This window comes from Myodes glareolus, chromosome 27 (assembly GCF_982192425.1).
Source record: "Myodes glareolus chromosome 27, mMyoGla1.1, whole genome shotgun sequence".
Classification (NCBI taxonomy): domain Eukaryota; kingdom Metazoa; phylum Chordata; class Mammalia; order Rodentia; family Cricetidae; genus Myodes; species Myodes glareolus.
Window position 1 is genome coordinate 44,633,810 of NC_142052.1, and position 25,198 is coordinate 44,659,007.

Consider the following 25,198-nt stretch of genomic DNA (forward strand, 5'->3'; position numbering starts at 1 on the left):
TCAAGCCGGAGTAGACCTTGAGGAAGGAGAGGTTTTTTTTTTTTTTTTTTTTCCCCTCTCTACTGGCTTTTACTTTTTTAAGTTTTGGCCTTTTAATATAGTTTTCCATGTTGTGGTGCCCCCTCCCCAGTATAAAATTTCCCCTGTTGCTATTTCCCAACTGCAGTTTGTTATTATGAGTCTTAATTCAAACATCTGACATGCAGGTGGTCCTAGCCTGCCCCTGTGAGGAGGTTTTTTAATCCCCAAAGGGTCGAGACTATGAGAAATTGTTTCAAAGCCTCCATCAGACTCCTTAGGTGAGTGTCTTGCTGCATCACAAGAAATGAACATCCCAGTTTCTGGGTAGCGTTGGGTGCTTATGGCAGTGATTCTAATTTTTAGCCTTTTGTTTTAAGTCCAAAAAATAACAGTGTAAAACATTTCATAAATGTCCCATAGCCTTGTAATTTAAATGTTTTAGAAAACAGGTCTTAAAAAATTTAAAGCCCTGGGCTGGAGAGATGGCTCAGTGGTTAAGAGCACTGACTGCTCTTCCAGAGGTCCTGAGTTCAATTCCCAGCAACCACATGGTGGCTCACAGCCATCTATAATGAGATCTGGTGCCCTCTTCTGGTGTGCAGGCATACATGGAAGGAATGCTGTCTACATAATAAATAAATCTTTAAAAAAAAATTTAAAGCCCTTAAATGTTTTTCTGCAGTATCAAAAGTAAAGTACATTTTTTTATTTTTGAGAGGCTTGGGTCATTTTTTTGGCCTCACCCTTGGCAGCATATACATAGCCTGTCTTTTACTCTCAGACATTTCACTGTAGCTGGTGCTTCTGGTGACTATAACCTATGCTGGCATTTCTAAAACTGTTAAGGTCCTTCCTTGTAGCTTGACTCTCCTTGGTTGCAACCTCAACTGGTTCCTGTGATCCCTTCATGTCTTTAAAACCATTATCACCTGGGTGACTTTTAAATTACAAAGTTTAGCTGGCAGAACAAAGTACATTTTGAGTATAAAAGTGTTGAGGTATAGCTTTAATATTTTAAATCTTTTTTTTTCCTTTTATAAACCTTGTTTTTAGGACAGGACATGAATTGTAAAAATCTATCCCAATCTAAACTATCTAGGAGATCTGTTGTCTCATAGGTGGACCCATCTCACATGGGCCCCCCTAATCAAGGTGGCAGTGAAATCCTGTGCAATCCATCTTTTTTTTTTAAAAAAAAAAAACTCTAACAAATTTGCAACCAGCCATGTGACTTATTAAAATTGGTGACAATCGAAATTGGAACCATGTCATATTGTTCCTTTAAAAGTATCCATGCATAGATTTTAAATTACCAGTTTCCAGTTTTCCAGTGTTACTAGTTTTAACTTTTTAATTTTTACAGATTTTTGACCATATGTAACAAAATAAACATAAATATCAAGGTACAGATTGTTCATATAAACCAAGTCCAGTTTTTTTGGCTATTCTGCTTTTCCCACTCCCCTTTCACCTTGTCAGGGGCTCAGGCTGACAGTGAGATGCCGAGGAAATTTTTAGATAAGTTTTCTGGGTCTAGCAATTATGGGAAGAGCCATAATTCAACTTTAGAGCCAGCTTTTTAGTAAAGAACAGCATAAAACAATTTTAACATTTTCTGCTTCAAAAAGATATATGAATTCCTGCTAACTGGAATCCAGTGATCTGAACTCAGAGATAAATTCTGAGCTGTGCCCATAAATGTGGCCTCAGCAGCAGTGGGTGGCAGAGACAGCAAAAATATCCCATGGACACACCAGAAAACACAGACAAAACTTTACAACAAAGCAAGCATATGTAATTTTCTCAGGAAATAGACAAAATATTTTATTTTTTTAAATTATTTTAAGTAATTTTATTAAATTATAAAAGTTTCCATTTCCGCCCCTCCTCCCACCACCCTCCCACTCCCCCCACTCCCTCTCCTCCTCCCTCTCCATCCCTAAGAGCAGTCAGGGTTTCCTGCCCAGTGGGAAGTTCAAGTTCCTCCCGCCTCCCTTAGACAAAATATTTTAATAAGACAATCAAGACTTTCTAACCAGAATTAACCTAATATGGTCAAATTTTTAACTTATTTTATCCCCCCTCCCCTACAGCAAACATCATTCACCTCCCCTCTGGCCTTCTTCAGCTTTCTGTATCTTCAGTCCATTCTCGTTTCCTTCCCTCTTTTATTTCAGTCTCCTGCCTCCTCTTGCTTTCCAGACAACATAAACACTTTTACCAGTTTTCCTTGTGGTTTCTCTCAGGAGTTTAAAATATATTGTATGGCTACAATATTTTAAACAAGAACAGAAACATGCATATACCACAACAAAAATAGTTGTAAATTTGCATAATCACACAAAAACCTGTACCAGCTGAAACATCTGAAGCTAACAGTAGATTTTTCCTGCCCTAACCAACCCCTCTAAATGATGACAGATACAACAACCCATTGGATCTCAATGACCAAAGCAGCCCTGGTGGAGAAAAGTCTGGCTACAGCATCACAACACAGCTGCTGTAGCTTAGCAACCATAGGCAGTGACTCCCCACCCTTGGCACACGGAGCCAAACCGTGGCCAGTTAGCACAGAAGTTGAGGTGGGTAACCCCCAGGACTGGCTGTAGGAGCCCCATTCCGCAACGCCACCCTTGCTTGTGTGACATACCCTGGCAAGCCCGGTCCTGACCGTCTGCGTTCCTCCTTTGCTGTGGACTGAGGCTGCCTCTTTTCAATGAAATGTTTAAGGCAGGTAGGTGGAGGTTGTTTGTCTCATCCCTTTCAGGAAAATATACTTCGTTTTTAATCTCAAACCCACACTATGGCCCTATGTCTAAAGTCTTGTAAATGATCCAATATCAAAGTCAAAGGAGTCATGCTTTGAGTCTGTCCCATTTTCTCAGTCTCAGTCAGAAAGAGAACGGTCAAGAGACTAAAACAAAACAGTACACAGAGCATGCACACAGCACATGCCCAGTCCTCCTGGTGCCTGGAGGCAAAGACGTTGGCTCCGTGTCAGAATGCAGGTACGACCTGCTCTGTCTTTTTACAGAAACCAGAGGGATTTGATCCCATCCAGAAGGGTCCTGGGACCCACATTAATCGCATGGGGATCCATTTCCATACGGATGGGCCCTGGAACATCTTCTCAGGTGGCCCTCTGTGGTTACCTTTGCACTTCTGCTCAGACTATATAAAGGCTCATCCAGATTCTGGGACCACTTACAGAAGGACACAAAACAAAACGTGTAAAGACAGAAAACTTTTCAGCCAGCCGAATGCTCTACAATCCTTCGACATACTAATGGAACTAAGAAAAGTATTCACACAGAGACAGAGGAGTTCAGAGCAGAAGCTCCCCCCCCCCCCCATTGGATCATGAAACTGAAGGGGAGCAGCCCAAGGCTATTAGAAAATCATCTGTAGTTTGTCTTGAGTTAACACCAGATAACGTACATCCCCAGGGCTCTTCAGAAGTTGTTAGATTTGAAGAGCCCAGGAAGCAGTAGTTTCGTATGGTGTGCATTCACCTTTGTGAGTCAGTTGTGGAATTCACGGGCCACTCAGAATACTGGTCCATTCCACAAGATTGTAGATTAGTTCCGGCAGTATTGGAAGCTGGTCCTTGGTTACGGTGGAGGACCTGGTGGAGGGATCGGTTACAGTGGAGGACCTGGATGCACTAGGGCCGTTGATCAGCAGGGTGGGGATGGAGGCTATGAGCTTCTCCAAGATCAGATGCTTGGTGAGGAGTATTTGCTGGTGTGGAAAGACAGGTTATCTTTGATTATCAACCTTGGCCTTCTTTTGTATAGCAGCTTTGAATACTTAGGACAAGATTGAAGAATCAGGAAATAGGGCTGAGCCATTTACTAAAATTATACAGGACCCAAAAGAAAGCCTTCATCGATTTTTTTTTTACAATTAACTTCAGCTGTAAATAGAATAATATCAGATCCAGAAGTTAGATGAATATTAATAAAATCTTGGGCTTTTGAAAATGCTAATTCAGAATATAAAAGGCTGATCAGGCCTTTAAAGGCAAGATCAGCATCCATAGATTAACAGATTAGAAAGACAGCTGATATTGGATCATCATGCTTATGATTATAATTGGATAGGACTTCTATAAATTTTAAGAAAAAAAATTAAAATATTAGATGTTTTAATTTTGGTAAGCCAGGTCATCTGAGACAGGGATTGTAGGCAAGGCATTCCTAGGAACAGTGTTTTTTCTAGAGAGAATCTAAACAGAATGCCCCAACTTTCTGAAATATGCAGAGGGTGTGAGTGGCAAAGGCAGACATTGGAGTAGTGACTGTACATCAACATGGGCCAGGAAAGGTAACCCTTTGCCATTGGGAATCACCATAGGGGCCTCTCTCAGGCCCCCATATCAAATTTGGTTCAGTCATTGCCTGTCATTATTGGGGAAATTCCTCCACAGAGCAATTAAAAGGCTTAATGCCTGTTAGACAGAAGACCATACTGCTCTGGATAACAAAACAGTTTTAGAAGATAAAACAAAATTTTTCAAAATATCTTGGCAGACTTCTATAAACAATCAAAGACCATTACAAATAAATGGCATTGTAATTGAGGGATTGGTAGACATGGGCAGATGTAACAATAATTGCATCAAATTTTTAGCATCTAAATTGACTTTTTCAGCAGGTAAAATGTTCAGCATTTAGGGATTGGAACTTTATCTCAGGAAAAGCAAAGCACAAAATGGGTTAAACTTACAGGGCCAGAAGCACAGAGAGGAAAAGTAAAGACTTAAGTGGCTGACAGCGATAAGTTTATGGGGACTTTGTTACAGCAATGGAATACCCAGGATAACATTCCTCCAGTCTCATAAACAAACCGTAAACTAACATGTTTCTGAGAAAAGTATTAAAAGGTATTATAAAGAACAGTCACCAACTAGTCAGCTTGTACATAAACAGGTCACAGCAGGTGCTGATCTTTCAAAGATACCAACAGTTCTGCCTTTAAAATTGTTAGCTGACAAAATCTTTGATGCTAAGGCGAAGTTAAGAAAATATATTAAATTTCATTTCCTGCCTTAAAATGCAGTAGAAAATATCAGTAAGCCAGATGTGTGGAGCCAGTCACTGTGCTGCGTGTTCCTGCATGTGTGCCTTCCTCAACATGGCAGCCAGAAAGTCTTATCTTTCTTTGCCAAACAAGCTTACTAATAATGCGTCTTCATGCTTCTCAAACCAGAGTCAACATTTTGCAAGCACTGTGACGCTTCATCTTTCCCTTTCCTGTTTCTGTAACTTAGCAGTTACAAGTGCGTGCCTGAAAGCATCCTGCAAATCCAGCATAAAGTCCTTTTGTTGTGTGAATCTAGAAGAAGAAATTGTCTAGAGCTGAGTGTCATCAGACAGTGGAGAGCTAGAACTCTCACCTCTGTGATCTGTATCCTCAGCCTGCCCTGTGTTATTACTTTGTCATCTCATTGTGCATGAGAGGAACCCAGCCACACAGGAAAGCTGGGTGATGCGTGACAAAAATGTGGTCTGTACTTCACTCCAGGTTTCTTTTCTCTCTGTGCCTTCACTGTTTTCCTGTTCAGGTCTGTTCCCTTTACCTTCAGAAAGATTGACATCGCCCATCAGAAGCAAAATAGTGTTAATTTTGTTCTTCCGCTGCCTTATTCCTGAAATACATATGTCTGAGAGCTTTTAAAACCTTTTATTTAGGGCTGAAAGAATGCTTAGTGGTTAAGAGTGCTTGCCTTTCTTCCAGAGTACCTGAGTTCAGTTCCTAATCTTGTGGACTTTGGAATACCTGCATTCATACATGTGCATGCACAGATGCACCATACACGTAATTTTTAAATATGATAGAAATAAATCCAAAACAACACACACACACACACACACACACACACACACACACACACACACTTTTGCTTGGTCTTTGGAATTTACAGCTGATGGAAAGGAGATAGGGTAGTGAGTTGTTTAGCAGAAAGTCTTAGGTGTTATGACCGTGCTTAGGAATCTAAGATACACAGTAGATAGCCAGCTCAGTGACCAGCTTTCATACTGCCTCACTGCAGTTACAAGGAGACAGTTAACAAGGCTCAGTGGTTAAGAGTGTTTCCAGTTCAGGGGATTAGACTTGATAACTGCTCCGTGAACTATAACAGGTCTGCAGAATATTTGGAGTAGTTCCCAAAGTTTTTATACCCCACATCATTTTTGTACAGGAATTGAATCTGGGGCCTTGTGCATGTTAGGCAAATTTTCTACCACAGAGCTGCATCCTGTAGGAATATTGTGCATATATGTATATTACCCAGTATAATCCTCTCTGCTTTCTCCTTTAATTAAAGTGACATCCTCTCTCCCTCCCCCCTCTTTCTGTAGTGCTAAAAATCAAACCCAGGCCTTAGGCATGCTAGGCAAGAACTTTAACAACTAAATATTCTCATTTAAACAGTTCCCAGTTACATGTTTTAGCAGTTTTGACGTTGATATATAAGAAGCTCAGGCCCTCACCTATGTTAGATGAAATCCCTACTCCCCACTTGTATAAATTTTAACACACTCTGCCTTCTTTCCCTCATCCCACCCTGTTCCTGGTGATCTGATTTCCATCCTCTGGTTTTCTCTTATTGAGGATGTCACATGAATGGAATCACTTGGGATGTGTCTTTTGAGATTGTCTTTATTCAGCAGTGCTCTACATCCATTTGAGATGATGTGTGTATCAACAGTTGCCTTTTGTTCGTTACCAGATGGAATTCTACTTCATAGATTTGCCATAGCTTATTTACACTCATTCAGTCTTCTTGAAGCACATACCAGATTTATGTGCATTGCCGTTTTGTGTTTGTTTTTTTTATCAGTATGTTATGCTTAGTGAAATACCTTTTCAAATCTTGAGACTTTAAGGTAGTTCATTCTTATGGAATTTTGAGAGATTATTATATAGTGTGAATAGAAGATAGAAGTCTTGTGGGATAAGTGAGTTGTAAATATTTCCCCCAGTTTTGACTTACCTATCCATTCATCCTTTTAATGTCTCTCACAGAGCCAAAAACTTTTTTTTTCCCCCCTGGTCAAGTTTAGTGTGTCATGTTTTTCATTCACTTGGGATCATTTTTAGTGCCATGTCTAAGATATTTTTGGTTTGATTTGGTTTTTCGAGACAGGGTTTCTCTCTGTTGCTTTGTAGACAAGGCTGGTCTCAAACTCACAGGGGTCCACCTGCCTCCGCCTCTCCATTGCTGAGATTAAAAGCATGCACCACCACTGCCAGGCCGATATTTTTGTTTTTAAAGATAACTTTGAGACTCGAATTAGAACAACCTTATCCCAATGCAGAGGTTTACCTTTTCTCTCTATAAGTACTGTGAGAGTAAGGACTTCTTGAAAGGGAAAGAAAAGGGTAGCAGCTCTAGGTATCTTGGACGCTTTCCCCCTGGATAGGTTAGTGAAGGTTGGTCTCACAGTGAAGAGAAACTGTCGGGGCCATTCTTAAATCACTATAATGGGAGATAAAATTTGCTATTCTGTTTGGCATTGGGAATCAAAGTCTTGGATTTTTTTTTCTAGTCCTTGTACCAATAATACTCCCTATTACAGGAATTGATATTAAGAAAATATATATAAAAATATATTCTGTAAACACTTAAGAAGCAGCTTGCCTGTTGTGGGCTCTGTTCTTGTCAGTGACTCAGAGAATGTCACCTACAAGTCCTCCATCTGTGGCAGGATGCGGTGACATAGACTCTCATCTCAGCACCAAGATCAGTTGAGGCAGGAGGATCATGAATTTTAGACCTACCAATTTACATAGCCTAATGTCTCAATTGTCCCCCACCTCATCCCTCCCAAAAATAACCCAGTACAAGGACCAACAAAACCCACCTGTTGAACATCTAAACATAAGATACTCGGAAGCTGGAGAGGTGGCTTGGTGATTAAGAGCCCTAACTGCTCTTGCAGAGGACCTGCATGTGGTTCCCAACACCCACGTGGTGACTTAGAGCAGGCTATAACTTTAGTTCCGGGGCTCTGATGTCTCTTCTGGCCTCTGGCTGTTTCTCCTTGTACTAAAAATAAAATTTAAGAGACTTCATGTTTTCCTTTGATAGTGGATGTTGAGATTGGAAGAGGTAGTAGAAAAGGGGGTAAGAAATTAAAAAAAAATGAGGGGTAGAGGGATGGTTCAGTGGTTAAGAGCACTAGCTGGTCTACCATAGGATCTGGGTTCAGTTCCTGATGGTCTGACGCCCTCTAGTGGCCTCTATGGGCACTGCAGAAATGCGGTTCACAGACACACATGCAAACAGCATACACTTAAAAATTAGAAGTAAATAAAATATTTTAAGAAATAAATTTAAAATGAGTAAATAATATGAGAACCTTGGGGTGTAGTGAAAAGAAGATAGGTTAACAGAGGGATTAAAAATAGGAAGGACTTTTTTTTGTTTACGTTAAAGATGATCAGAAGTAAAAGATAAGAAATAAAATCTCATTCTAAGTTGTGTCAGACAGTAAGATAGTTCATTGAGTAAAATGAGGTGACGGGAGACCGGCTAGCGTTGGCCGACTCCCTATCAGAAAGGTATAATTATTTAATGTTACCTGTTTTTTAAAAAGTTACAGTGTGACAATAAAAACACTACTAGTAAGAGAAAATTAGAGATGAATTTCATTGAAAAGAAAATTTTATTCATTTGTTAATTTATTGATTTTTAAAGACAGGAATCTCAGTGTAGCCCTGGCTGTCCTAGAACTCGCTTTGTAGACCAGGGTGGCCTCAAACTCACAGTGATCTGCCTGCCTCTGCCTCCTGAGTGCTGGAATTAAAGGCCTGCACCATTACTACCCGGCTTGAATTTTATTTTTTTGTTTCCTGAGCAGAACATATTAAAGCCTTTACAGTAATGGTATAAAGAAAGTTATTTGCAGTTTATATACTCCTATTGTATGTGCAGACTTGGGAAGGGGCTCTGCCATGCACATCCTGAATGTCAAACTTCTTGTCAGGCTTGGTGGCAGCACCTTTGCACACTCAGCCACCTCACTGGCCCATGGAAGTGCTTCTGAGGTTGATATTATTGCAGTGTTTGCCATTTTCATAATGGCCTTTCTAGTGTATGACAGGTGTGGGTAAGTCTCTGAGAGTCTGTTTTCACTGCCTGGGGTTTGAGCTGTAAAGACATCTTATATATCCTCAGATGCAAATCTGGTTACTTTCAGGTTCTGGAGGCCCATGGGTGTTGTTTGCACTGATTCTGAGTTACAGCCCCTTGAAAATTCTTTGTCCCTCTTCACCCTTGCCTAGGCTCCTGCTCCAAAGAGCACGCTTGTTCCCGCCGGCCCCATCACCAAGTCCACAGGCTCTCGGTTCCGGAACAGCGTGGAAGGACTGAATCAGGAGATCGAGATCATAATTAAGGAAACCGGGGAGAAGGAAGAGCAGCTTGTTGTAAGTAGTCTTCATCCTCAGAGGGGCCTTGCTGTGAGCGCCAGAGCACTGAGACAGGTGCCATTTTTGCTCCAGTTTTATGGAGGGTGGGAAATTGTTTCTAAGGAGCCCTTGTGCTCCTCGATTGTCATGACCTCTGGTTTTGAGTTGCTAGTCTGCATCTTCACAAAGTGCACTTAGAAATAAGCTACTTGGCCATTTCACACAGAAAAATTGCTATTTAAACTTAAAAAAATATCGATCAGAGTGTATTTATCCCAGCACCTGTTCTTTAGTGAGGAAGGAATTAGTTTGAAGAAATACTTCACTGTTGCAGAATACTATTTTAACTGTGTGAAGATATATTACATTCTTTTATGTTGCATTTGTTTAACTCTGTGAAGCTGTGTTACTTTGCCTGTCTAAAGCTCCTGATTGGTCTAATAAAGAGCGGAATGGCCAATAGCTAGACAGGAGAAAGGGTAGGTGGGGCTGCCAGACAAGGAGAATAGATAGGAGGGAGGCACAGAGCGAAGAGTCAGAAGAGGGGATGAGAGCGCTGCAGCTGCAGCCACCAAGTTAGAAACGCTGCCTGGAAACAAGCCAAGCTAAGGCCGGGCATCCATAAGTAAGAATAAGTCTGCATGTATTTGTTTGGGACCTGGGTGGTGGGCCCCGAATGAGTTAAAAAACACCAACTACACTTCACAGACATAAAATTCTCTCCCTGAAGGTGAAGACAGCTGGGTGTGGTGGGTCCCCTGTAGTCCCAGTTACAAAGTCTCCAGCTGGCTTATATAACTGAAATCATATCTTGAACAAACAGAAAGGTAAAAGCTTGAGGTTTGAAAATACTGAACTCTGCCTTTGCTGTCCTCCATTCTGTAGGATGGAGCACGCCTTTCCTCACTAACTTTCCCTCACACGTAGAGAGGGCTGGTTTGCCTGATTGAGCTGCTGTGATTAACCTTTCACTCATGAGGAAGGTGGCTTTGGGGGGAATTAGCCAAGGGCCCACCTAGTGTGGCTGATTCTCACTTTTACCTTTGTCTCTACTAGGAACCTGTGGCACACCTAAATTTCTCCTCTACTGTGATAAATTTTTATAGCAGTTTTAGAAGTAACAGTGCATGATATCCTTTAGTGCAGTACGTTTATTCAGCAAACGCTGACCTTGTGTGCCATGTCCTCAGAAGACAAGTATGTCACAGTAGGTTTGGCATGGAAGCCACTAATGAGCAAGGAAAAGGCCCAGTAATAGAAGGGTGGATGCTTGCTTGCTTGTTTTTGAAATGTTGTTTTGCTGTGTAGCCCCACTATCCCGAGAATCAGAACCCTCCCGTTTCAGCCTCCCAAGTGCTGGGCACATTTGTGGCTTAGAATTTGATTGTTGAGTTTCTGACCGCAGAGGAATGTGACATTGGGTACATCTCAAAAACATCTATTTTTAAATTTCGTAACAGCCCCAGGATATTCCCGATGGTCACCGTGCTCCCCCGCCCCTGGCCCAGAGGAGCAGCAGCACCCGCAGCATTGACACACAGACCCCGGGGGGCGCAGACAAGGGGAGCAACAGCAGCAGCCGCTCGCAGTCCGTGTCCCCCACATCCTTCCTCACCATCTCTAATGAGGGCAGCGAGGAGAGCCCCTGCTCCGCTGACGACCTGCTTGCTGATCCCAGGGATAAAGGTATGATGGGGTGCCGTTGCCTCGGGGAGTGACAACGGGGTACCCCTTGTCTGAGCATATGCTCTGTTCCTTCTCTGTGGGATACACGTGTCATTCTCTATGGGATACACATGTCATTCTCTGTGGGACATACATGTTCTCTGTGGGATACACGTCAGAGGAATTGGGGTCAGAGCAGGAACTCAGGACAATTGGAGCACAATGTGCCTTTGCTGAGGTGCTCAGATGGTGGTCTAGTTAGACTTTTGTTTGTATCTTTATTTTGCAGCATTTATAGTGAATATGGCTTCCTTATTATTGTGTAACCCAGTGGTTCTCAACCTTCCTAACACTGTGACCCTTTAATACAGTTCCTCATGCTCTGATGACTTCCAACCATAAAATTATTTTCCTTGCTTCTTTATAACTGTAATTTTACTACTGTTAGGAATCATAATGTAAATATTTTTGAAGCTAGAGGTTTATTAGGGGTTGTGACCCACAGGTTGAGAACTGCGGGACTAGAGGATTATTTTCCTGAAAAAAACTTTGTTCTTGAGCATTTGACTCATTTAAATTTTATTACCTTAATATTTTTTAAGTAAATGTGAGACCTTCAATTTAGTGCTTTTTAGGATTCTTCTAGCAAGGGTTTACTCGCTTTATCTCAAAACAAAATGAATGTTAAAAGCAAACTGTCAGTCAAGGTTGAAGGATCCTGAGGCTGGAAAGGTGGTCCAGTGGTTCAGAGCGCTTGCGTGCAGAGGACCACAGTTCAGTTCCCAGCACCCACACCAGGTTGCTCACACCCATCTCTAATAACTCCCCTTGCAGGGCGTGTAGGTACACAGGCAAGCAGTTGGGCAACCCATACATGTGAGAATTTTTAAAAAAAATTAAAATAGGAGGTACTAATACACAAAAATAACCAAAAATCAGAAGCAATTTGAATATTAAGTACAAAACAAAATTTTACCTTTTAAAAGAAACATGAGCCGGGTGGTAGGGGCTCATGCCTTTAATCCCAGCACCTGAGAGGTAGAGGTAGGTGGATCTCCAACTTCCAGGACTGCCCAGGTTACACAGAGAAACTGAGTCTCAAAAAAAAAAAAAACAAAAAAGAAGAAAGAAATATGACTATTTTTGATCTGCCTGTATCAGAGAAGGACATTGTGCTAACCTAATCCTAGTTCTTCTGAGTACTTAAAAGCATTGTTGTAGCAGTTAATTTGTGAAGTGTCGAGCTCAGTTTGGTAGTGAGGGTTTGAATCCTAGGCCAGCCAGGGCTGCATAGTTAGATCCTGTTTCAAAACACTTTTAAAAAAGGTGGTGCTCAATTGTGGAAGGCATTTGACGCCCTCTGGCCTCCACATGCACCGCGTACACACAGTTTAAGACAAAAACAAATCTTGGGCTAAGAGGGTGACTCAGGGTGCTGGAGAGATGACTCTGAGGTTAAGAGCACTGGCTGCCTTTCCAGAGGTCCTGAGTTCAATCCCCAGCAAACCACATGGTGGCTCACAACCATCTGTAATGAGATCTGGCGCCCTCTTCTGGCCTGCAGTCATATATGCAGGCAGAACACTGTATACATAATTTTAAAAAGGCTCTGTCGATAATGCACCTAGTATGCAAACAGGAAAACCCAGTTTGGATCCAGAGTGCCCATGTAAAATGCTGCACCTCTGTTAATATGTGCATTCACATCCCACACATGTGTGCAAGGATCAACCTTGCTAAATTTCTTCTGTTGAAGATGATGTAAAGCATCTCCATCATTTTTGAGAGTGATTGATATCCCAAGTATATAATTGTCAATGCTTTGCATAAGTGCATAGTATACAAGAGTAGAAATGTGTGTATGGCCATTTCAGAAATAGTTGAAGTTGGGGCTGGAGAGATGGCTTAGTGGTTAAGAGCACTTGGCTGTTGTTCTAGAGGATCTGGGTTCAATTCCCAGCATCCACATGGCAGCTCACAGCTGCCTGCAACTCCACTTCCAGGGGATCTGATACCTTCACACTGTGCACATAAATAAAATTTTTTAAAAAGAAACCTTCAACCAGTGTCATTTAGTTACTTTTTAAAGTGAAACTGAATTCAGAGACACAAACATCACTTTTCAAAATCAAACACTTAAACACAGTACTTAAAAAGGGGTACTTTTGAATACTGTATCTTGAGGAATTGTAAAAAATGTTTGTAAACATCTTTTCCACAGTAGAAACACTAGTTCATACCTGAGAGTCATGACTCTAAGCTGGAGGGTTCATGTGGTGTCACGGCATGTGCAATGCGGAGTGCGCGTGTGGTCTGACAGCATGTGCAATGCAGAGTGCGCGTGTGGTCTGACGGCATGTGCAATGCGGAGTGCGCGTGTGGTCTGACGGCATGTGCAATGCAGAGTGCATGTGCTGTGCTCCAAGCACATGGTCAGGGACTGCGACTCCTGGGATTCCTTATGTGCTTGATGTTTTGGGTTGTTCTGCACTAAGAAACCTTTTATTCTTGCCAGCTTTTTGGTTATGGGGCACCCTATGGGGTCACATAGTTTCATCAGCTGAGTTGTAAAACAGGCTATGATGGCCAACACCTACAATCTCGGCACTTGGGAGGTGGAAGATAAGGGCAGTTTAAGGTCATCTTTTGCTGTATGTTGAGTTCAAGGCCAGTCTGAAGTATTTGAGGCCCTGTGTCAAGAAAAAAGGCAGGCTGGATTTTAAACTGCAGTTGTAGACTGTTGCTAATTAAGACTTAAAACAATTTTGTTAAACCAGGTGGTGGTGGTGGTGCAGGCCTTTGATCCCAGCACTCAGGAGACAGAGGCAGGAGGATCTCTGAGTTTGAGGCCAGCCTGGTCTACAGAGTGAGTTCCAGGATAGCCAGGGCTACACAGAGAAACCCTGTCTCCAAAAAAAAGTTGATTCTAGGTTGGATCGATAATAGATGCTAAATCTGCCCCTTAGGCCCACCTTTCCTCCTCACCTGTCCTAGGGGTCATTGTGCTTCCTGGTGCTCTGGTTTTAGAAAGGACTGACTGATTGCTCCTGTGAGTCTCTCTTATTAAAAATAGGGGCGCAGCGTTATTTCCAGTAAGAATTTATAGATGACAGATTGAAATTTCAGAACACTATATAACATACCAAGAAATTTAAATGACTGTGGTACGAATCGAGGACATGAGCACTGAGCACAGGTGTCAGCAAAGAAATGTTCCTTCTCTTGGCGTGAACTAGGTATGAGTTCGGAAAATGAGTAGAAGTTATTTCTTGTAGGTGATGGAAGGCTGTGTCTGGTGTGCTCAGCTTTGAGCACAGGCAGAGACCCACCAGAGTTATTTCACATACAGTGCTGGGGAAGCAGATACTGTTTGAGTGGATTTACAGAGCATGTAGCATATACATAAGGCAGCCAGATGGTGTGTGTGCAGTCCAAGGGTGGAGTGGGAGGCCTACGCTGGGACCATCCTAAACAGGAAGTCAGGAGTGCAGTAGATGCCAGGGTGGTGGTAGTGAGGAAAGCACTGCCTGCCTTCAGACAGTTCCTGTGCACAAGTCCAGGATTACTAATTATGGTATCAGGATGCATTTTATAATAGTGTTTTTAATAACTCAGTGTCATTTTTTTTCTTTACAGAGAATGGAAACAACTCTCCTTTGCCAAAATATGCAACCTCACCAAAACCTAATAACAGTTACATGTTCAAAAGGGAACCTCCAGAGGGCTGTGAAAGGGTCAAAGTCTTTGAGGAGTGCTCGTAAGTACCTCACACAAACACACTCTCTTAAGTTAGTAGTGTGGCAATCACAGGTCTGCCACAGATCGCATAATTGTTAGCATTCTGAAATGTTTGCTGAAAATAGCTTCAGAATTCCAGTAACGTGTGTATCTTTCTCTGTGTGTGTTCACATGCACACGTGCTCTCTCTCAGCAGTGGGTCCTGGGGGTTGAGCTCAGGTTGTCAGGCATGGCTGAGTCGGCTCCTCTGACTCCCTAGAGTCCCTTCTGTGACTTTGTGCATCTCTATTCAATCATGTATCTGTCTACTTAAGATTTCACCCAGGTTGGTCCTCTTTTTTTAAGTCCATGTAACCCTCAGGTTTTGCCTCCTTCTGGTCTTCAGTAATTCCACACTGTTAAAAATACTTTATCTGCCAGTATACTTTAGGATCAGTCATACTACTGTGAGAAGATAATTTAAGAAGTGGGAGATTACGTCTGCATGGTACCGAGAGACTTGAACCCAGGGCTTCCTTCACACATGCTACATAAGCAGTCTACCCATGGGTTATTCCCCTAATTTCTAGAAGCAGAATTGTATTTATTTTTATTATTTTTTATGTATATGGGTGCTGTATCTCCACCACTTGGGTGCAAGGTGCCCAGAAGAAAAGGGCTGGGTCCTACTGAACTGGAGTTACAGAAGATGGTGGGCCAACATATAGGTGCTGAGAACTGAGTCTGTGTCCTCTCTAATAACAGCTGTTCTTTTAATGGCTTATGCAGCCTTTCAACCCCAAGAAGTAGAATTTTAAACTATCAGGTCTTGGTATTTGACCTCCTTCTCCCCATTTCTGGTGTCTGGGCTACCCTTTTCCATCTCCTTCTACCTCTCCAGTGCTGGGAGTAGAGGTGTGCACTGCCATGCCAGCTCGGTGCACTGCATCTCTTTGTGCACTCATCAGTCTAAGCTGAAGCATACTAACTACCGAGGTGTTCTCTGCTTCGCTGGTTAGAGCTGGTCATGAATGGTACTGTTTAGTTCTTTGATTGTGGCTCCCTTAATTTACCTTCCCACGAGCCCTAGGTAAAAGTCAGCCTGGCCTCTTGGCCAGCACTCATTTGTTTTCTTAGGAGTGAGCTTTCTATCTGGAGTAAAATAAAATATTACTGAAGTTTTGATTTGTCATTTCCATGCTGGCTTTTAAATTTCTGCCATTTTAAAGATATATTTTCCAGCCGGGCAGTGGTGGTGCATGCCTTTAATCCCAGCACTTGAGAGGCAGAGAGAGGCAGGTGGATCTCTGTGAGTTCGAGGCCAGCCTGGTCTACAAAGCAGGTACCAGAACAGCCAGAGCTGTTTGTTACACAGAAAAACCCCGTGAGAGAGAGAGGGAGGGAAGGAATGAATATCTTTCTTTGACAATCCCATCCTTGTAGACAGCCTGTCTTGATCACATCCACCCACCCCTGGCACCTCAGTGCTGCCCCTGTACCCTTCTAGCTCCTCCGTTTTTAGAACCTTTTTTTTTTTTTTGTATTTTGGAAATAACAAGCTTCATCCTTGGGAACCATGTGTCTTAAGCCACTTATTTCTTTTAAACTAGAGGCAGCACAAACTTCCCTTACCCTGTCTTAAATAATTTTAGATAAGATAAAACCAGGCAAGTAAAATTGGTGAGAAGCCAAGTCCTCTGTGCTGGCTCAGTTACCAGGATGCTTTCCCAGTGTGTGAAGCCTTGGGTGCCTGGGGGCCCAGACTGTAATCCCAGCGCTCAGGCTGGAAGCAGAAGGGCCAGAAGTTGAAGGTTAGCTTTAGCTACATCGTGAGTTCAAGGACAGCCTAATAGACTGTCCAAAAAAACCCAAACTTTATTTTGATGGAGGCATAAAAATTTATCTAATAAATCTTCCTTCAAAGGTAATTTAAGCATTATTATTTTATTATAGAAATGTGACGTTGGCTTTATTATAAACGATATTCTAGGTAAATATTAAGTGTGTTTTATCATAAAACACCCAGAAACATTGTGGCACTGCTCCTGCTTGACCTGTTGTTCCATTGACTTAAGTTCTGTGCTTGCTTTTGTTCTTTGGCTGTAGTGGCAAAGCGTCTTGGGTAGGGGGTGTTTCATGTCAGTCAACGGAGTCTACACGCCGTTCATTATTAGGAATATCTGTGTTGTTGGAAATGTGTGTGGGTGTTCCGTGTCAGTCAGCGGAGTCTACACAACTGTGCATTATTAGGAATATCCGTGTTGTTGGAAATGTGTGTGTGTGTGTGGGGGGGTGTTTTCTGTCAGTCAGCGGAGTCTACACAACCGTGCATTATTAGGAACATCCGTGTTGTTGGACATGTGTGTGTGTGTGTGTGGGGTTCCGTGTCAATCAGCGAAATCTACACAACCGTGCATTATTAGGAACATCTGTGTTGTTGGAAATGTATGTGTGTGTGGGGGGGTGTTCCCTGTCAGTCAGCGGAGTCTGCACAGTGTGCATTATTAGGAGCATCCGTGTTGTTAGAACTCAATCACCACGTCTGCTCTTCACTCCTTTAAAGTCTGGCTCACAGGGTTGAGGAAGCCTCTTCTTCCAGCCTCCTGACTCCTACTATAGATTCGCTCTCCTTGTGACATATTTACCATGTTTGTCAAACTCTCCTGCAGGTTACCCATGCAGTAATACAAGAATTCCTTCTCTAAATAACTTTAACTTCATAAGCAGGTTACATTACAAAGGAGACGAACTATATTGACATGTTTGTCTGCCGAGCCCCCCCCTCCAAGAATTCTTCAATCTTGTGTCTGCTTGTAGAGAATTTGGACTTTGTTCTTAGTCTCTATGCCTTAGCATACTGCCTCCTTTATAGAACTAGGCTGTCCTTGAGAGAGACGAGTACCTGACTTTAGAACTATGTAGTGGTTGGTTCTGTGCTTTTGCAGAAGTGAAAATGTGTAGACGAGCGTGCCACAGTGTTTCTGTACAGAAAGTGAGGCACAGTTTGCAGGAACCGCTTCTCGTCTGTCATTTGGATTCCAGGGACTGAACTCGAGTTGTCAGACTTGGGAGCAATCACCTTCATCCATCTTTTCAGCTGAGAACAATATTGTTACTAAACTTAACTCCTGCAATTTTTAAATTTTTATGGAATGTCATCAAGACCAAAAGTATTTGTGGGTGGTGGAATAATTTTTGGAGGACTTGGCAACAAGGAAGAATTTTGCTTCAGTTATAACTTTAAAGACGAACTGCAAAGATGTCTCAGAGGTTAAGAGCACTGGCTGCTCTTCCAGAGGTCCTGAGTTCAATTCCCAGCAACCACATGGCGGTTCATAACCATCTGTAATGAGATCTGGTGCCCTCTTCTGGTATGCAAGCAAACATGCAAGCAGAACACTGTGTACATAATAAATCTTTTGTTGTTGTTTTTTGAGACAGGGTTTCTCAGTGTAGCCTTGGCTGTCCTGGAACTCACAGAGATCCGCCTGCCTCTGCCTCCCGAGTGCTGGGATTAAAGGCACAAGTCACTACTGCACAGCTATAACAGATCTTGAACAAGAGAGCACTGGCTGACTGTTCTTCCAAATGACCCGGGTTCAGTTCCCACCACCCACGTGGCAACTCACAACTGTCTATAATTCCAGACCCGACACCCATGGCAAAACACCAGTGCACATTTAAAAAACAAAACAAACAACAACAACAAAAATTGGAAGACTGAGATAGAGCTAACAGGTTAAGGCTCCTAGGTGGTTCCATCCCCAACATCACAGAAAACTGAAGCAAGATATCTGTTGTTTTGATTTCACATTTACCTTCTTTTCTCTAAAAAATGTTAATAGTTGATTCAGAAGAATACCTTTTAAATTTTTAATTATACTTGAAAAAGCTGGTGTGGAAGTGCATGCTTTAAGCCTAGCACTGTAGAGGCAGAAACAAAAATCCCCAGAACAAGCAGGCAGAAAAGAACACTTGGAAACTGCTGCTCATCACGGTGTAGTCCTGCAGGTGTTACGGGTCTCTCTTCAGAGTCTTGGAACAATCATGTTGGAAAACATATTTGTCTCTATGCATGTGGGCTTTCTTTTGCTTAAGAAAATGCTTATCTTATTGACCCGTTTTTTAAAAATGTGTCTGTATTTAAAAAATGATATTATTTCCAGTATTCAGTGGCTTACAGGATTGGTTGTCTGTTTTGTATCCAGGCCAAAACAACTTCATGAAATTCCAGCCTTTTACTGTCCTGACAAAAACAAGGTGAATTTTATCCCTAAGAGTGGCTCTGCTTTCTGCCTGGTGAGCATCCTCAAGCCGCTGCTTCCAACCCCAGACCTTACCCTCAAGGGCTCTGGCCACAGCCTGACAGTCACCACCGGCATGACAACTACTCTGCTTCAGCCCATCTCCATGGCCTCCCTGTCAGCAAACACAGAGCAGGACAGGGTGTCTCGAGGAACCAGTACAGTCCTGCCCTCGGCCTCCCTCCATGCACCCCCAGAACCCATTGAAGAAGCCGAGGGATAGGTCCTGCGAACTGAGCCTGCGGATCGCGTGACTGTGATGATGTTGTGTCCTCCCGGCTGGCTGTGAAGTGCTTTGGCTTTCCAGTGATGTGTGACCACGAGGCCACTGGAGAATGCGTCCCCTGTGAGTGCCCTGCCCCACGCATGAAGGCCGCCGACAGTACTCGCCTCTGTTCTTGAAGCACTGGCTGAAACATGGAAGGAACAGATCACATTTTCATTTGTTTTCAAATTAGACTTGTTTAAAAACAAAACAGACACAAAACCTAATCCCTACAAACACGATTTCTGAAGGGAGATGTGATTGATGCTGCAAGAAAACCATCTTTTATATAAAAATGACTATTTTATAATACCAATGTTACATTTTCTGAGTATCAAACAGGATGTTCAAAAGAGTCTTTGGTGGCCTCTGTTTCTTCTTCCCCTTTTCTAGGTGTTGCTTTTCTCGGCTGTTTTCAGCTTTGGGACCAAAGGGATTGTTGACGTTTCCCCAGCAATGTCAGTCTCATGACTGTTCTTCCAGATATGAATTGATAGGTAAAAGCATTGAACCAAGTATATATAAAAAGATAAAAAGCAATATCCGTACATTATGTGATTTATGTTTTTTGATGTCAGAAGTCTGTGCTTTGGGTGAAGTATTTGTGAAACTGCTGTTTTCTGCACTGTCCTGCCCACATCCTCGTGTGTGGGCAGCAAAGTGAGTGGAGACAGATGCTTTAACACGAGAACGTGGTCTAACAGTCAGCGAGCCAAAAGAAACTGAAGTGTGGGTCGTTAGCTAGGAGTGTGGCGCTCTCTGGTCTTCTGTGAACTGTGTGTCACGTGGTTCCCTCCTTTGCCGGGTGTCACTACCTTGAATCATCCCTGTATCATAGCCCCAAGAGACCCTGAAATGGCTGTGCATGGATTTCCTCCTCTGCTTTTGTGGTGGTGTTGTCTTGTGGATTTGGTCAGGGTTAGTAGTTTGCCAGGAGTAATCCATTGAGTAGCATTGGTAGCTGAAGAATCCTGAGGAGCAACTTTTTCTTTATGGTGGTTGTTGGCACTGAGATTTATTTGCCTACACATTTTGCCAGTCTCTTCTCCGACATTCTACACACTGGAGAAATAGACAAGAGGTTTGGCGCTTAAACAGCGGCTACCTTCAGGAAATTTTACACAGTTTTGGATTTAGGCTCCTCTGATAACCATTGCCAGTGTCCTATGACAGTATTTAATTTCTGGGGTGTGGTACTAAAATGAAGGAGTCACTCTTTGGAAGTGAATCCCGTCAGTGTTGGTGAAGCACTGTTTGAACAAACACCATCACACACTACAGAGTTTTAAAGCCTGCAAGAGTGGGCCGCCATGTGGAAGGCCAACTCCACACACCGGTCCAGTTGTTCCAGAAAGACCTCGGGGCACTAGCAGTGCATTTCCTGCCGGGTGTCAGTCACCTCAGCACGCCTGGCACTTTAGTCTCTCCTTAATTTTAAATGAGGATATTTTAGGTTCATCAGATAAATTTCAGCATCTATGTGAATCCATCAATTTTTGGTTAGGAAGACTGATAAATTTCGTTGCTTTTGCCATTCAAAACTTAACTTTCTGAGCACTAGCAAATTGTAGTTTCTAAGTCAAAGTACCTCAGTTGTTTGGGGTATAGACTTTCCGGTTGGTTGGGTTTTGTTTTTCGCCTTGTCATGCCTGTTGACTTTACTATTTTATCAGTATCAGAAGTTCGGAAGAAAGGCACATGGCATTCAGTTGAGTTGATCTGAAGGGAAAACGAGGTGTTTAAAAGCAAGAGCTTTGTTTGTTTTATGTAGCCCTAGCTGGCCTGGAACTCAGATCCACCAACCTCTCTGCCTCCTGAGTGCTGGGATTCGAGGTGTGTGCCACCACGCCCTGCGTGTCATCTTTTCAATCCTGTGGGTTTCCCCACTGGAATTTTATGACATTTGTGTTTTATTTGGTTGCTGTGCACCACCGCTGTCACTTTTCAAAGAGTGTTAGTGTGTAATCGGTTTCTCCCTGCCGTGCCGTGCTTGTCGGGCAGGTGAGCCCTGTGGTTGTGCGTGCCCTTCCGTATCACAGTGGGCACAGGTCTCAGGTCAGTCTACTCTTGGAACTCTAATCTGAAGTTTGGCTGGAAGAATATTGCAAATTTACAAGTAAATGAATTGTACGGCAACCAAACGCTTTGAGTTTCAGAGAAATAGAACCTGAGATCTGAAGAAAAAAAAAGTCTAGGTCCCCCCAAAAACTCTCAACTGCCAGGGCCAAAGGGCTAATTTTTAAGCATATGAGCTTTATTGAAGTCTTAAAATATATTAACCATAGGTCAACCTAGCTATTTTATTTAATTCTTAATTTCCAGGTGGTTGGTCTTAAAAATGGGTCTACTCTCCGTAGAGTGGGTGTGATTACATTCACAGACCGTACTCCATAATTAGGGTTATTCTGTAGAAACTGTACAGCCGTAGAGTAGCGTCAGTGGAAATACAGTTTTTTCCAGTGCTGGGGATTAAACCCAGGGCCTCGTGCATGCTAAGCAAATGCTGTCACTGGCTTATGTCCCCAGTCCCTAATTTAAATTTTTAACTAAAAAAGTTTACTTCCATTGCAGTAAAAGTGGGTGGCATGTATCCCCCCCTTGGCCAAAGGAGCTGTTCCCTAGTTATTTGTCCTACCTACCCACCCCCAAGCAGTTTCTGCCCCGCCATGAAAACACAAGTTTACTGCCTCTGAGGTGGTAAGTCTGTTACTTACCGTTGCTTTGTGGGCAATCGTGTTTATTAAAATAATAGTTTTGCTTTCTTTGGTTAAATATGATCTGAATGTCAGAATTCTTTCTAGACCAGATTCTTCCTTTTGTTTACGGTGGTTCTTAGACCCTAGGACCATAGCCAGATCTGCCTCTGAGAAGACGCTGTTGGGGTGTATCTGGCAACAGGGAAAGGCTGCTTGTTTTTATTTTTTTATTGTTTATGTTTTGATTAAAGAAACAGTTGGCTTTTCCTAAAAGTTGTTCTAAAAGAAGAAAATGGCAGAGTGTATAACCTTCTCTACATCTGGGATTAGAATGGAGACGCTGAGGTTTTCCTTCAAGGAAACTAAATTCAAATTGTCATTACTAAATTTGTAAAGTTGAGATTCATTCCGTAATGTTGGGTTTGGAGTGTGTCAAAACTGGACCAATGGAAGTGCTGAATTTGCAAAACAAAGCCAAGATACGTAACTGCACTTTAAGGTTTCTGGGTAGCTCTGCCTTCATTCGCGACCCGCAGAGCGGCTCTGAACAGTATTTTGTTTATACAGTCCTGTTGGAGATATATAATTTATGTTTTCTAAACTCCGCATCTTTGTCTCTGTTGATGTAAATCTTTTTTAATGCAATTTTTTAAAGTTATAACAAAATTCTCCCCCGAAAACAGCATTTCCAGCTATAGTAAGTATTGTTGTGGACTGTGTCCCTGCAGCTGAGCGCTTCCTGCTGCCTCACAGGGAATAGAACTCCTATGTCCAAATAAAGTCTGTTGTTCTTGAGTTTTTTCCCGTGTGTTTTTTATGAATATTGCCACAAATTCACATTTCATTTGTTTATTTATTTTTTTGTGACACATACTCAAATAGTTCTTACTAAGAACCCGGAGTCAGATATTAGGGGGTGAAAGCTGAGAGATCAGAGAAGCAGAGCAGCCAGCCACGAGAGAGACCTTTTACTCCCTCAGACCAAAAGGGGCAATCCTGTCCTCAGACTGCATCCTCTAACTGGACTGAACTCCTGTCTCCTCCTGCCTTATATTCCTCTCTCCACCCAGCCATATTGCTCTTGTCTCCACCTCCCTAGTACTGGGATCACCTTTGTGTGAGCTCTGTTTCTCTTTTAGACAGATCCCTCTGCCTCCTGAGTCTTGGGATTAAAGGTGTGAGCCACCACTCCCTCATGGCTTAGCTCTGTACTCTGATCTACAGTCAAGCTTTATTTATTAAAACAATATCACAATTTTTAGCATTTCTAGCCTGATAAGAGCATTTGTATAGTATGTTCTCGTCCACAGGTTGGTGACCAATAACACATACACAAGGCTGTTCTTGGCCACTCCTCCCTGCTCTAGAAATGAATGTAACCTATCCTCATAGTAAGTGCAAAGCAGACGTGGCCACACAAATGCATACTGACATGGATTCTGTCACAAGCAACCCACTAATTATATGTTTGTTGCAGCGTATTTAGCTGAGGAAGTCAGTAGTCTGTAGTACATGGAGAAGGCTTTTTCTTTTGTTTAATTACTGCAAGATTGTTTGTTCTCAGGGGTGTTGAGTCTGTGTCTACGGAGTAGAGCTGGCCAGGTTCAACCAGTGAAGGAGGAGGCGTGTTTATAAGTGAGAGATTTGTTAAAATTAGTAAAGCACATATTTCTGAGCCAGGCGTGGTGGTGCACGCCACAAAGATTGGAAGATTACAAGTTCAAAGCCAGCCTCTGCTGTGTTGTGGGATTGTTTTGAAAGATAACTGGAGAAAAGCCTCGGTGGTTAGCACCAGCTGCTCTTCCAGAAGACCTGGGTTGGTTTCCCAGCCCCACACTGTGCAGCTTCCAACCATACTAAAACCTCTTAAACCTATTACAGACCTATCACTAAAATTCCAGTACTTGGGAGGCAGAGGCAGGTGGATCCCTTTGAGTTTGAGGCCAGCCTGGTCTATAGATGGAGTTCCAGGACAGCCAGGGCTACACAGAGAAACCCTGTCTTGAGGCACAACAAAAAGGTAAGTACAAAATAAATGTGCTGTCTGTGTATGTTGTGTTTACCACACACACATCCACATATACTACCTCTTAACTGTAACTCTCACCCCCCACCTCCATACCTGCTTCTTTGAGACAGTACTTACTCCTAAATTGCCCAAGCTAGCCTCAGACTCATTATGCAGATTAGGTTGACCTCAAACTCATGATCCTCCTGCCTCAGCTTCCTGTATGTTTGGGATTACATATGTGTGTTGCTATACCCATGTTAAATTATCGTTTAATTTTCTAATGCAGTGTGATAGTATTGGGCCAATGGATAGCCTTTGTATCTCATTAGTTCAGTGTTTTTAAACAATGGTCTAGACTTGAATTAAATAATTGAGCCTAGCAGAATAGAAAAGTTTTCCCCAGTGTAGACAGTTGAGCTCTGGCTGTGTGGGTGCTAGGGGAGCTATCTAACCACCTCATAAAACTGTTAGAGACACACAGCAGGGTACAATGCAGAACTGTTTCTTACTGAAGATTAGGATAAAAATGAAGCAAAAACTGCATTAGATGCAACTTCTGTGTGTGTTTTGGGTATTGCTGATGATAACTGAAAGCATTTAATTGAGGGCTTAGGATGTTGGAGAGTCGGTCCGTGATCATTGCTGCGGGAACAGACGGGTCTGGCACTGGAGCATAGTAGCCGAGTGCTTCACATCCTGATCTGCTGGCAGCAGGCAGATACCGGCCTGCCATGGGCTTTTGAAACCTTAAACCCACCACAGTGACACATCTCTGACAAGATCACACCTCCTAATCCTTCCCAGACAGTGCTACTGCCTGGTGATTAAGCATTTTCATTCAAACCACAGTTGGTTTGATTTTTAGTCCTTTTGAAACACATAGGATTGGAGAGGTGGCTCAGTGGTTGAGAGCACTGGCTGTTCTTAGGCCCTGAGTTCAATTTCCAGCACCCACATGGTGGCTCACAGTCATCTGTGAAGAGATCTGGTACCCTCGTCAGGCCTGCAGGCATACATGCAGGCAAAACACTGCATACGTAATAAATCTGAAACACAAACACACACAGTAGAAAGATTTGTTGTAGCCAGGTGGTGGTGG

The 25,198-nt window shown here is 42.6% G+C and overlaps 1 protein-coding gene across 1 annotated transcript in view; it reads left to right on the forward strand.

Annotated features, from left to right (window-relative positions):
* Fam117b (family with sequence similarity 117 member B) overlaps positions 1–22,883 on the forward strand; it is a 79,256-nt gene extending 56,373 nt beyond the window's left edge. The window contains exons 5-8 of the mRNA XM_048428783.3: positions 9,316–9,459; positions 10,902–11,127; positions 14,743–14,863; positions 19,032–22,883. Of these exons, the coding sequence (XP_048284740.3) occupies positions 9,316–9,459; positions 10,902–11,127; positions 14,743–14,863; positions 19,032–19,350 (810 nt within the window). The 3' untranslated portion in view covers positions 19,351–22,883. The remainder of the gene's footprint in view (positions 1–9,315; positions 9,460–10,901; positions 11,128–14,742; positions 14,864–19,031) is intronic.
* Positions 22,884–25,198: the final 2,315 nt, after the last annotated feature.